General features: G+C 46.4%; 1 protein-coding gene across 1 annotated transcript in view; it reads right to left on the reverse strand.

Moving 5' to 3' along the window:
• Positions 1-900: 900 nt before the first annotated feature.
• Positions 901-13,087, reverse strand: part of LOC118313212 (forkhead box protein O1-B-like) — a 31,465-nt gene continuing 19,278 nt past the window's right edge. Inside the window, exon 2 of the mRNA XM_035638548.2 lies at positions 901-5,042. Coding sequence (XP_035494441.1) covers positions 3,321-5,042 — 1,722 coding nt within the window. The 3' untranslated portion in view covers positions 901-3,320. The remainder of the gene's footprint in view (positions 5,043-13,087) is intronic.

Raw genomic sequence — 13,087 nt, forward strand, 5'->3', positions numbered from 1 at the left:
CGCTGCACAATCCTCCTGTGAAAACGCCCCCAATGGGACCGGGACAGCTGTGGCCAACCTATACTGCTTCATGGGCCATAACAAGCCTCATGACACACACACACACACACACACACGTGTGTATATATATATAGATATACTTATTACTCCAATCCTGCCAACTCTGTCTGGCTGTCTGGCTGCCTCCTTGTTTTGTCTGTCTATCAAGTACCATCTCTCTCTTTCTCTCTCTCACACACAAACACACACTCTTCCCATTTCTCTCTCTTGTTCCCATGCAGTCTATTGCACAAGTGATGCTTCCCGACATATGTAAAGGTACACCCCCCCCCCTTTTTATTTTATTCTTACAGCCCACTCTTTCCTGCCTACCACGCAGAAACTTGGTGTCACACGACTGCAGGGGTTGTCTGCATGTGTGAAAGGAGTTTTGAAAATGAAACAAACTACACAGAGAAAAGAAATTAATCAACAAGCAACACACATTCGTTCGTCTCGCCGGCCGTTGTGTATGCGCGCATGAGAGAAACCACAGCTGACAAGTGAGCTCAGAGAAAATCCACTGGTGTAGTGGTTAGCGCCATCGCCTTACAGCAAGAAGGTTCTGGGTTCGCCATCCCGGTTCGACCCCAAACAGGACCTTTCTGTGTGGAGTTTGCATGTTGTCTGCGTGGGTTCTCTCTGGGTACTTCCTTCCACAGTCCAAAGACATGCAGGTTGGGGTTAGGTTAATTGGAGATTCTAAATTTACCGTAGGTGTGAATATGAGAGTGAATGGTTGTTTGGCTCCAGCCCTCCCACAACCCTTAATGGATAATGCCCTATAGATAATGCATGGATGGATGGATATTTACAGTCAGAGTCGTATAAATGTGACAACAGAGACAGACATTCTTTTGATTTCATTTATTTAACAGTCACCAGATGATGAGATACATTCTCTTAAAAAAGAAATAGACAACAAAACTGATACTCTTTTGAGATTTCAAAAACTATTATACAATATTTTTAATATATAGATTTTGTACAAAATTAAAGTCAGTAAAGGGGAAAGGGAGATTGACATCTTAGAAAACTGAGAAAAAAAAAGAGGAAGGGGATGGGATTTAACTCAAACTACGACCACATTTTTGGAGTGACAAGGACCAATCTCTTTCATAAATAAATATAGGAAAATTAGACATCATATATAGCTTTTCTCTCTCTTTCTCTCCAATAGCAGGGCATTGCTAAATGTCTGTAGCATAGGTTATAACATAACTGCTTAGTGAGGCCCATTTGGTTGGAAAATTCCACGCATTTTCCACACAGATTAACTGGAACCAGTGTGGCTAAAAGCCCTGAAATAAAAGTATTTACCTCAATAATAGGTCTGATAGTCTGTGCCATGCTTGACCTTTGGCAGGAGTAACCCCCACCCCACCCTTGCACCCCCCATCATTCTCGCACTTGGTGCAGAACAAGCGCAGAGAGTCTGCTTGAGGGAACTAGAGAATAGGGATGTCCTCTTTTTTTCCAAGGCCAGCGACACACAAGCATCATACTCCCCCACGCACAAAGACAATTAAGCATAGCACGTGGGGGGGGGGGTCCGTTTCACCATTTAATTCCATTCTTACATTGTGGAAATTTCAGCTCTGTTCTTGTTGGTCCTTGGAATTTTAACAATACAACAACAACTACAAGACGGCAGAATAAACACACAAAAAGTGGATCTGGATGGCTGTGGGGCATCACAACCCTGTTCGACGTAGACTCATGCCACTCAGATTGGCTGATTGTTTTCTCCGTGAATCTCCCCTCTTTGCACCTATTTGTGTTGTTGAAGCTCAGGGTATAAGCACAGAAAACATGGGAACAAGGGAACACAAAAATACAGATATGGGGATGATTTACAATACGATTACACCACATGTTTTCATACACATGCCCAATGAGCATGGGTAACAGAGGCTGATGACTGATCCCACTGCAACAACAGACTTGTCCTATCCTTGTCTCCATCTTTTCTTTATTTTGTACCCTCTGTGAGCAGGCAAGCGGACATTGACATTGGCCCTTCCCAGAGCAGGACAGCAGGCAGAGTGACTTGGCGTTAATCACAGTTTTGTCTTGCTTTCTTGGCACATTAAGTTGGAGAGGCGAGTGGCGGCCCGGGCAGCTGGGGTGAGAAATGGGAGGACAACGCGGTAGATTCTCAATAATGACACCTCGCTGCCACATCACTTTGGAGATTAAAAGCAAGATGCTGAATTTCAATCAAAGCACATTAATGGCCTGGTGTGAGAAATGGCCACTTTGTCTCCACTGGCAGGCAGAGACAGGGAGACACAGAGAGAGAGAGAGAAAGAGAGAGAAAGAGAGAGGGGGGGGGGGGTGGCATAAGAAGAACAGGTGAGACAAGGTGGTATGACATTTTAATTCACCAAATTGCATGCTAGCCAGTAATGATTGAATCTGTTTAACGATGTAGTGAGAATATTCTCCAACCAATGGCCAAATGTCATTAACAAAATGGTACATCCAAAAGAAAAGTCAAAGTGCCAAAGACTGAATGCATGAAGGTGTAAATAACAGGACTGCTGATGTGAGATAATTGGAAGTAATGAATAAGTGAATGTCAGAGAGTTATGTTTAAATATAAATTAAAAATATCGTATAAATACTAAAATCAGGGTTAAATTGAAAAATATCAAATTAACTCATATTAAATTTGTTAAGGTGAGTGGTGAGGAAAATCATTTGTCAAAGATTTTGAGCTAACACTGAATAAAAACCAAGAATCGAATCAAATTGTGATTTGTTGCACGCAAAAAAATTATTTCCCCACCACTGACAGAATGTGAACCCAACAGGGTCCAATTTTAATTAAATGCCAAGATGTGATATATTATCGATGGAGCTTTTGATCCCACATTTGTTACCAATCAAATCCTGCAGCCACGTTGCAAAACATGCCAAGCTCTGCCTGAGTTGCTCTGTGAATGTGTTGCACTGTGAGATGTGACCCACTTGCAATAAAGTGCATTGAGAGTTCAGTTCTCATGGTAGATGAGAAGCGATGTTCGGCAATCACAGCTGAGAGATTGTCATCACAGTATAGCTAGTACGAGGAAAAACCTAATGTGACATGAACTAGATCTCTTGGAGGGTAGGGGGATAAAAAGAGGAGGGGGTGACAGAAGAACTGTCAGGACAACAAAGAGAGATGGTATTGTTGGTCGTATAGTCTCTGTGTCAAGTCAGGAGTGTCACAGTTGAGCACAGTGCTTCATGGGTGGGGTAGTTCTTTCTGGGGGTAGGGTGCGTTGTCTAAGACTTCAGCCTGGCACCCAGCTCTGGTTGCTATGGGCTTGCTGTGGACTGGCCAGACTGCTCATTCCCATCCCCATGCCCATGGTCACACCCATGCCCATACCCATGCCAATACCCACGCCCTGGGCTAGGGAGCAGTCAAAGTTAAAGTCCATCTCCTCCCCAGAGTCCATAATGTCATGGAGGAGGATGGACTCCACATCGCAGTCCAAGCTACCATGGAACATATCAATGTCCAAATCAGCTGGTAGTCTCTCATGGGTGTGCGGTTGGTGGTAGCCATGGTAGTGACTGCCAATGTTACCATTTCCCATCCCTGGGCCATGGTGGTAAGGTCCATTTGTCATGCATTGGTGTTGTGGGTCAGGGTAATGGTTGTGACGGGGGTGTGGGGCGGTGGCCACATGGCAGGAGTCCTGGGGCATGCCAAGCATACCTGCTGGGTTTGGGGGCAGGGTGGTGGAGGCAGGGAGGTGGGCATGTGATGGGGGACTGTACAGGTAGGGAGTTTTGTGGTTGTAGGTCTGCAGCTGATTGCTGTTGCCACGTGGGGCCAGAGCCGCAGCCCGGGGGGTTGTGTGGTTATGGCTCTGGTTGAGGTTGTGACTGTTGTGAGAGAGGCTGTGAGTTGAGTTGTGGTTGGTTACACTGTTGTGATTATGACTAGGAGTATGACTGTGAGTTCTGTTATGGTTATGAGCTGAGCTGTGACTATGAGGTCCATTGTGGCTGTGACTGTGGCCATTGTGGTGACCAGGGTGGTGGCTGTGATGGTTGGAGCTTACTCCATTACTAGCTTGACCAATCATAGGATGGCTTTCCCTCTCCTGTCCCAGCATCATGTCCTTGGAACAGTATTGCTGCCCAGCAGGACCCCCTGTTAGCAGACTCTGCAGGGCATTGGTGCTGGAGTATGCCCGCATGGTTCCAGAGAAACTGGCTGGCTTGTTCTCCTGAATGGTCTGCATGGGTGAGTGGTGGCACAGCAACCCCATACCTGTTGCTCCATAGACGCCTGCACCATAAGAGCTCTGCCCCTTCACTGCAGAGCTGTAGTGGTAAACAGGGGTTTGGTGCTTGTGTCTGCCAACAACCGGATGCTGCTGGCGTTGCTGCTGTTGTTGGTGATGGTGATGATAGCTCTCCTCCACGAGCTGCTCATCCAGGCTGATGGCACCTGCCAGGTTAGCCAGTTGGGGCAGCTGCTCAAGGGGAGGACAGTGATTCCCTGCCCCCATGGATGGGGAGCGGGCACTGGTTGGTGAGGGGTAGAGGTGGGGGGAAGTGGAACAGGATAGCCCACCCTCCTCCGGTTCCTCGGGTTCTTCCTCAGCGAGGATGGGTGACAGACGCCCACTCAGGGTAGAGGCTGATGAACTAGCCCTGGAATGGAGGTCTGTCCAAGCATCAAACTCTCCATCTGTCCCAGTTGCACCTCCAACTCCTGGGAGGCCTTTCTGTGGTGGGCTGCCATGGTCGGGGGAGCTCTGGAGCCCCACCACAGCAGATCCTGCTCCTATCCCAGGACGACCAACCCTCTTGCCTCTAACACGGCCTTTGCTTTTTAGGTATTTGGTGCTGTTGTCCATAGAGACTGCTCTCCGGCGTGGGGACTTGCCCATCTTCCCTCCATCGGGGTTCAGCATCCACCAGGAACTCTTCCCAGTCCCCTCATTCTGCACCCGGATAAAACGAGTGTGGAGGGACAAGTTGTGTCGGATGGAGTTCTGCGGAGAGATGACAGGAATATAACATTTGTACACAAACTGCTTTTCTGAGATGAATACTTTAAATCAGTGAAAAGATTTATTTAAAGTGTTACATAGGAAATGAGAATTTTTGACATCAAACATGAAAATCAACAATGAAGACAAAACACTGTCAGAACTGCTTATAAATCCTTCAGTGTATACATGTCATCGGAAAAGTTACCAAATTAGCAGGTCGCTTCCATTACTATTATTAGATATTCAAATGAAATATTCAACCCACTATGCAATCAGTGTCAAGCAAAGCCAGAGAACTAAGAAAACTTTCAAAAACACAATCACATCCGAAGGACAGCTACAGCCGACACAGAGCAAGACCCTGCAAACCTCCGCCAGCCTGAAACAATCTGAGACTCAGTCTTGAGACACTCTCATATGTACATCAATCCTCCCACTTTAATTTCCATCAATCCATCTGTCCTCCTCTACTTCTCCTTTCAGCCAGGCTGATGTAAGCGGCTGTGGTTGAGTGTACTGTATGTTTGAAGTCGGTGCCAGCCTGGCTTGGTGCCAGCCCTGTCTCTTCTGCGCTTGTAGCGTGAATGGGGGGGGGGGAGCCAGGAGCTAGAAGGGCTAATGGATGTCTCCAAACCTCAAACATCTACCTTCTCTCCCTACCTCCCTTTCCCTTCCTTGTTTTGTCTTAATCAATTACCCTCCTTGTGCTACATATTTTTCCACTTGTCTAGATATTTTTTCTCACACTTATTTGAACACAAGAGTCATTTTCCACCTCTGCTTTCGGTCTCTATGCCTTCAATTATACAGTGTGTCACCAATTACGTTCCTATTATCCTCAACAGCAGCGTGTATAGTCACTGACTAAGTAATTCAGTGAATATAGTTTTTTTTTTTTATCATCATTTACATCTCAAGGATGCTGAATGCTGATGGCTCCTGATTTTCGTTGCATGCGTGAGGCAGAAAAATATCAAATATAAAGCACTTCCTGTGGTTACGGAATATACTGGTACAATAGATTGTTCCAGATTGCGGGGTACTCACACTTCCACCATCTCCATCATGTTGCAGATTATTTGTATTCACACTGAAAGGCAGAGGGAGGGAAACAAATAAATCAAATTGCGGCGGAGAACACAAATGGAAGGCAAACCGCATTCAGGTGATCTGTGAATGCCTCCTTGGGTTATCTTACTGTGACACCTCCAGCATCGGGTAACCAAGGCAACCAGGTAAACGTGCAAAATTGAGCAGAACTATATTATATTGTGGTGAGAGAGAGATGGAGGGGAGAGTTGGGGGATGGGAGAAAGGATGCAAGAGGAGGCGGTTGTTTGATGCCGCTGCTCCAACACTAAACAGCCTTTCATCTCGGCAGTGCAGGTCCGCAGGGGATGCCCGCTCCCTGCTTCTGACGGCTTCTCTACGTGCCGCGCCAACTCCCTGTCTCACTCTGGCGGGATCATCCACCTATCATACCACTCCAAATCATCCCCATCAAGTCCTGTGCATGCCTGAATTAAAACATATGTAAGCTTTCATGCCATTCCACCACTGTCGGTCATAAATGGGGCATCTTTCAGAGAGCTGAAGCACTTCATGCTGTTACTCTGTGTGACCTGTCTGATTCAAATGACGATTTATCCCCGTACGAGGGAAGAACAGCCCCACTGAACTTGGGAGGGATTTGTCATCATCCCAAACCCTCTCAAACTGATGAATCCACCTGCTAGAGAGATTTGAGAGATTTCACGTGGTGGTCAGCCACGTTGGCAGCATCATCGTCACCCTCATCATCACTAGCTAATGACTTCCTGTCATGCAGTTTTCAACCACATTTTTCTTTCTCTGCCATCCTGTTTGTGTGTGTATTTTAGTATCTAAGAATAGCTCGGGTTGCAGGTGGTTACACTGTGGGTGTGGTTCTGTCCACCTCCTGTTCCCTAAGTCTGAGTCAGGGGCAATTTGGCCAGCCTATGGCCCTCACGCCCCTGAAACAGGCAGTCACTGATAATCCCCCCTCCATCCCAGAGTAATCCCAGTCAATCCTGGGCTAATCCCAAATTGATTCAGGGGCACTCCCAGCTGGGTGTCTCACAGAGAGCCATGCCAGGTCACCACGGACGCAGCGGGCTGCCCGGATATGCTATGATCCAACAGTAATACAGCATAAGGGGAGTTTGAGCTGTGGGAAATAAGGACACTGTAAAACCCCTCCAGGATGCAGTGCTAAACTATTGCCAATGTTTGTGAGTGTTTCTTAATAGATGATTTCTGACTGATGTTAACCATATTTTTGATGCCTCCATCGAACTGAGTTTACCTTTACTCCCTGTGCTGTCCTTGAGGGTTGCCTTTGCCACATTTTTACCCCTAAGGGTTGAATGGAATAAAATTGAAAACTTTATTATGTTTTAAATATTCATAAAATGGAAATTCTCTTTCAGCCCCCTGGCTTGCCGAGGCAGACGGATGAAGCCCACAGAAACATACAATGACAGAAGAACACACACATCACACGCCTGGGTCCAGGAAGCTACTTCCTATTCAAATCATACCCCTTTAATACAATGGACCTAGTGGAGAGGGCTCTAAATAATGAATGAAGCAGTGGCTCGGCTTCTGCAGAGAGATGCACTGCCTGGTCCCATAATACTGAAAAGAACAGACAGAGTCATAAGTAGCGGTGTGACTTCTTTGTTTTGTCATCAGAGACTTCCACGCTTGGCAGTCTACAAAAGCAACTAAATCAGGCTGAGAGTTGTTAAAGTGAAATTAGTTAGGGATAATAGTTTGCGGACCAATCAAAGCCAGTTAAGGGGAACACGGTTTTCTCTGCTGCAGGAAAACAATCAACTTGGGTTCAACTCTCATTAGGGTCTAAAAATCCTGATAGCTGATTTAGATATTTAGACAATGGATACCGGGCTACAGGATAGGCCTCTTTGTCCTCAGATTAAGGCTAAAGCTCATTGCAAACAAATCTGACATGATGACACTTTTTTTCCAAAACACAGGTGGACGAAGAAGTAAGAGGGTTTGCTTTAGGCACAAGGAAGGAACTAAAGCCAGACATGTCTTCTTTTGTTATTTGATCCAACAGATTATTGCTCATTATTTGTTGAGGAGTAGAAACAGGTTCTTGGTATTCATCCGTAATCCATAATAACCTCTTTAGGAACCATCAATTTGGATCTTGGAAATCTTACAAAAGCAATCAATTGCCCGACTCTCCGCCTCGTTTTTCCCGTGCAAACTCACTTTGATTCAGGGACTGGAGAGGCCTATTTAGTGCTGGGAATCAATGAAGTTTAATGGCTATCAGTGCTGAGGCTTAGCACACATCAAAGTCCGGCTAACAACACAATCTACCTGCATTATGAGGCCAATGTCGGTGCTCAATATACCATATCTAACTGTTTGCACAACAATTTCTAACAGCCACAGGACTGTGACTGTGCCCAAACTTGCTTGGTACCCAACACTGCCCTCTTTTTCCTTACCCAAAAGTATCAGGCGTTAGCACTGGGAGTAGATGTAGTAAAGTGTGAGGGGTTGTTATATTGGGCCAAATGGGTCATCTGGGATAACCTGACTCACTGGCATGGGGGCAGCTGTGCTAGGGGATGCAGCAGGAGGTGCAGGGGCCTGAGGGTGGGAAAATAAAGGTACTGCAAGGGGCCCCTCCAAGCCACACAAAGGGGTGCCCTCAAAATGCCCCCCTACTTACCCCATCCCCCTCCATTAGCCCCCCCCCCGTCAGAACCCACTCAGAGGTTTTCCCGCTCACACACACAGAAGGGCGAGGAAACAGGTCAGACAGTTTATGGGTCCCATCTTGTGGCGAATGTGCACTCATTCAAACAGAACTGATTGAGAGACCGGGGACTGTGAGTGGGGTCTGGGAACTGGCAAAAAGAAACCACTCACCCGATTCAAACAACCTCAAGGGTGAAGCAGAGTGGTGCGCTTGCCCAGCTAAGAACACAGCAGCTGTTCTTGTAGTGGCACCGGGTAAAGCCGTTTGCCACACTCGACTGGTATTACCAAACCATTTCATGCAGAATGGAGCCATTATGTATTGTCAAAGGGTATCCCTCTATGGTGCACATTCATTTGATAAGCCTAAATCAAGGGGGAGCAACAGAAGCGCTAACTGTGTTTATTGTGATGCTGTATTTGCCTGTGCAGAAGGCAGGAGGGATCAGGGGGAGGGGAGATTTCAACACAAGCAGTTTTGTTCAGCACAGGAATGAGTTTTGTCAGCTAAGCCTGTCTCCAGGCTATTGGTGGAAATTAGCGCCGACTAAATATTCGCTTTCCATGATTGATGTCACGGCTGGCGTTGTCCCTTTGAAGGGAAATAAAGAATTTAGAGCCATGTGGATTAATAGGGACAGGGTTGGGGGAATTTAATGTGTCTGAGGGGGACTTGAAGAGGGACTGAAGAGCCTAATGGCTGCACGGATATGGCACAAAGGAGCTGAGACGATAAGATGTATCAGAAAGTGGGAGAAGACAAGTGAGAGTATGACAGTAACTACAAGACAGAAAACTGGAAATTGTTTGTGTATGAGAGAGAAAAAGAGAGAGACAGAGAGGGAGGGAAGGAGACCGAGGGTATGCGAGACAGAAATAGAGGGATGTAGCTATTTGCCTAAGAAGCCCAGAGTCAGATGATTAAAATCCCTTTAGGAGACTTCTTTAGGAGAGACAGATGGGCAGACGGGCCTGTTTTTGGAATACAATCAAAATGAAAAGATTAAAAAGGAGTCTATTTTATCAGGAGGTGAGAAACAGTTACTTCTCTGCCACATGTCATCATCGCCTCCGCAGCAGTGGTCACGACTGCATTGGCATGCAAGGCACAATAAAGCCCTTGTTGGGAAAAAAAAATAAACCTGGGATTAGGAATTGCATGTATCTCAGTGTATCACTGTGGGGTCTCTGAGGATTGGCAGCATTTTCTAATTTACTGCTGAATAAATAGGCCCTATAGGAAAAAGTCAAAAAGGTCATTTCTTATAGGATCATTTCGGAAAAAAGCTGAACTTAGCCTGAGGACTTTTCACTAATAGCTGTCCTATTACAGACAGAACTTTCACTTCATCTCAACGCCAAATCTGAACAGGTTTCCTATGTGCATTCCCTCGGCCGCCGGTGTACTTGAATAGACTGAGTTTGCACAGTGGAGTGATTCGAGTACTGTGAAAGGTGCTCTGTATTCGACCCCATTATTCCAACACTGCAGTAGTGCCATTTATAAAAAGGCTTAAAATGGAAAGCAAGTGTGTGGCAGTGTGTCTGGTAGCCTCAGAACAGGAAGTGGCTGTGGAGAGGGGTGTTATGGAGTTGGTAGGGGATTCCTGCCTGACTGTGCACTAATTGCAGCCAATGGCTGGCGACTCATCAGCCGTGCCCACCCTGGCGCCAAGGGTAGAGTTGGCATCGGGGTGGCAGGGTGTGGGATAGAGGAGGGCTGCCGCAGCTTTGGTGGATAAAAATAGATGCTGACAGCTTAGCAGAGCATCTGAGACCCGGATAGGGGATCGGAAAATCCGCTCGCCTGATGCCAGGGACAGCTGAGCGTTTCCGGTGGGGACACAATCTGGGCATCACGTCTGAAGCCCACGCACAAAACGAGGGAGCCTCAGAGTGGATGTGGGAAATGAATAGGCATGCACCACAGTGTAGCATGGATGTGATTTTTCCACTGGGAAATGCAGGGTAGGCAGAGCTCACGCCCTCCCGCTGAGGATTCACACAACAGGTGTTTGGGCTGGGCCACCTGTGGGGCCAGCCGCCTGCTCGCACTTCACACCTTGTCTAGGGAGCAAACTAACATTTTCCACTGGGCTTGCCATGCTTTTGTTTAAGACCAACACATTTCTTGAGAGGTTTTTACAGCTTTTTTTTTTACAAGATCAGCAAGATATGCGTGTGTGCAAGCGTGCGCAAGTCAATCTGCATTTATGTGAGTGCCTGTGTGTCTATATTTGTGTATCGGTCCATTTAATAGCCAACAGGCCCAGTGTGGAGTTGATTATATTGAAACCTCCCTCCGATATACAAAGAAACTGATGGCCAACAATGGAATCAATGCAGGCCTGGGCTTTTTTCGCACTCGGCCTCCACATAATCTCATTCATAACAATGAGAATCTCATTTCCCACATTCTAAAGGTCAGTGCACAACTCTGATCACACTTTAATAAACATGATTCTCACCGTTTAATTTAATTTCAGCAGAGCAGGAAACTCATAGGCAGCCATGCACATGGCATGCAAAATTCATCGGATCGTCTCTTTAATTGTTGCAATTTCACAGTACAGAGAAGAATGACCGCAATCACAGTCAAGAAAAAAATGATGTGCAAAGATTCACAGAAGCACAGGCACACATCTGCAGAGCACACAGACAGACAGACGGAGAAGAAGATAAGTAGAGTCAGTCAAGTGCCAGTTACATTTTAATAAAATAAGCTTCACAATTTTTTGGGAACAGCACCAAGTAGTTCCTCCACATCTCTTTGTCGTCACACATTTTAACTCTCGCCGAAATTGGCAAACTGCAGCAAACAACCACACAAACGTGCTGAAACACACACATCCACCTAGGCGCACACTCACTGACTGTCTCCCACACGTACATTGCACACACATGCCAACATGACACAAAGCCTGGCACATCGGGCACACTCATTACTGCAATGCCATGCTACCAGTTGCTAAGGAGACCTGTGGGAGAGGGAGGGTTCCTTGTTGTTGCCATAGCAGCCGGCTCGCTCCCTGCCAACTCTCTCCCTTGGGGAGAAACAAGGCAAGAGGTGGGGGGTGAAGTGGGTAGAGGTAGGGGGCAGCAGTTTAATAGGGCTGCGGAGGTGCAATGAAACTTCATTAGCCATCCGGGTGTGCGCCACACCAACCACCACTCCCCCATGAATGCCGACCCCCAGGCGACACTTACTCACGCACGTAGCCCAACGACTCCCGTTTATTCACAGACCTATATGGATGAGACGGAGAATGGCATGCTCAGAATGAAAATAAGGGGGCCGAGGGGTATCTGCAGAGGGGGGGGGGGGGGGGGGGGGGGGGGCTGTGAGGGGCAGAGGTGAACGAAGAACATAAAGAAGATGGGGGAACAAAGGCGAGTCAAAGGGTGTCTTAAATGTGGGGGCCCGCTTGGAACGCTTGGGGATCTGAAACGCAGACTACGCTCACGTAGGTAAAGACAGTGTAGAGGAAATTCTCTGTGTAACCCCCGCCCCCCCGAATCACCTACAGCCTCTATCTCGGAATGGACATAAAGTTAATATAAACTTTGTCCTTACTCTCGGCATGACCGCGATAACGCTCCGATCAGCCACTTCTCTCCACCTCTCATTGACATCTCTCAGTTTCTGTTGCCAGACTGTACAAGTCTAAATTACTGATTTGAATGTGAATGATGGCTATAAATGCTACCTGTTGATGGAGCTGTCAACAACCGTGAGGTGTGATTGACAACTTCTCAAGCCTTTGCAAACAGACAAGGGGACCTCATCTCGGCCCACACATATCTCTGTGATAAGTTTTATTCATTACATGAATGTATTTGACATTTAATTGTCAACTGTATTAGTCATTTAACGCAGCAGCTGAGAAAGTACGGTAATGTTGAGCAAGTTTAAAGGTAACATTTAAGAAAAAAAATGTTTCTTTTATTGACATGACGGCCTCAGAATTAAGGATGAAAGTAGGGGGAGGAACGATTGCATGAATCACAATTAAAGATACAAGTCTGTTGTGCTAACCGTAATGCTAACATTTACAAAAGAAGCAAATATCCCTTGTGCTCCAGCAACTTCAGCCATTTAGCAATTTGAAAGTATTGTTTACTGTTTAGACAAAAATGTTTGAAAATATTATGACATGCATGAGAATAAATGCCAATGCATAACGTTACAGAACAAGACCTGCCTTTTTAAATGATTTCCGTTTCACTGCCTCACTGTAGACTGCCAAATGAAGAGAAAGAGATGTTTCAAATTGAGTCCACGT

This window comes from Scophthalmus maximus, chromosome 1, assembly GCF_022379125.1.
Source record: "Scophthalmus maximus strain ysfricsl-2021 chromosome 1, ASM2237912v1, whole genome shotgun sequence".
NCBI lineage: Eukaryota > Metazoa > Chordata > Actinopteri > Pleuronectiformes > Scophthalmidae > Scophthalmus > Scophthalmus maximus.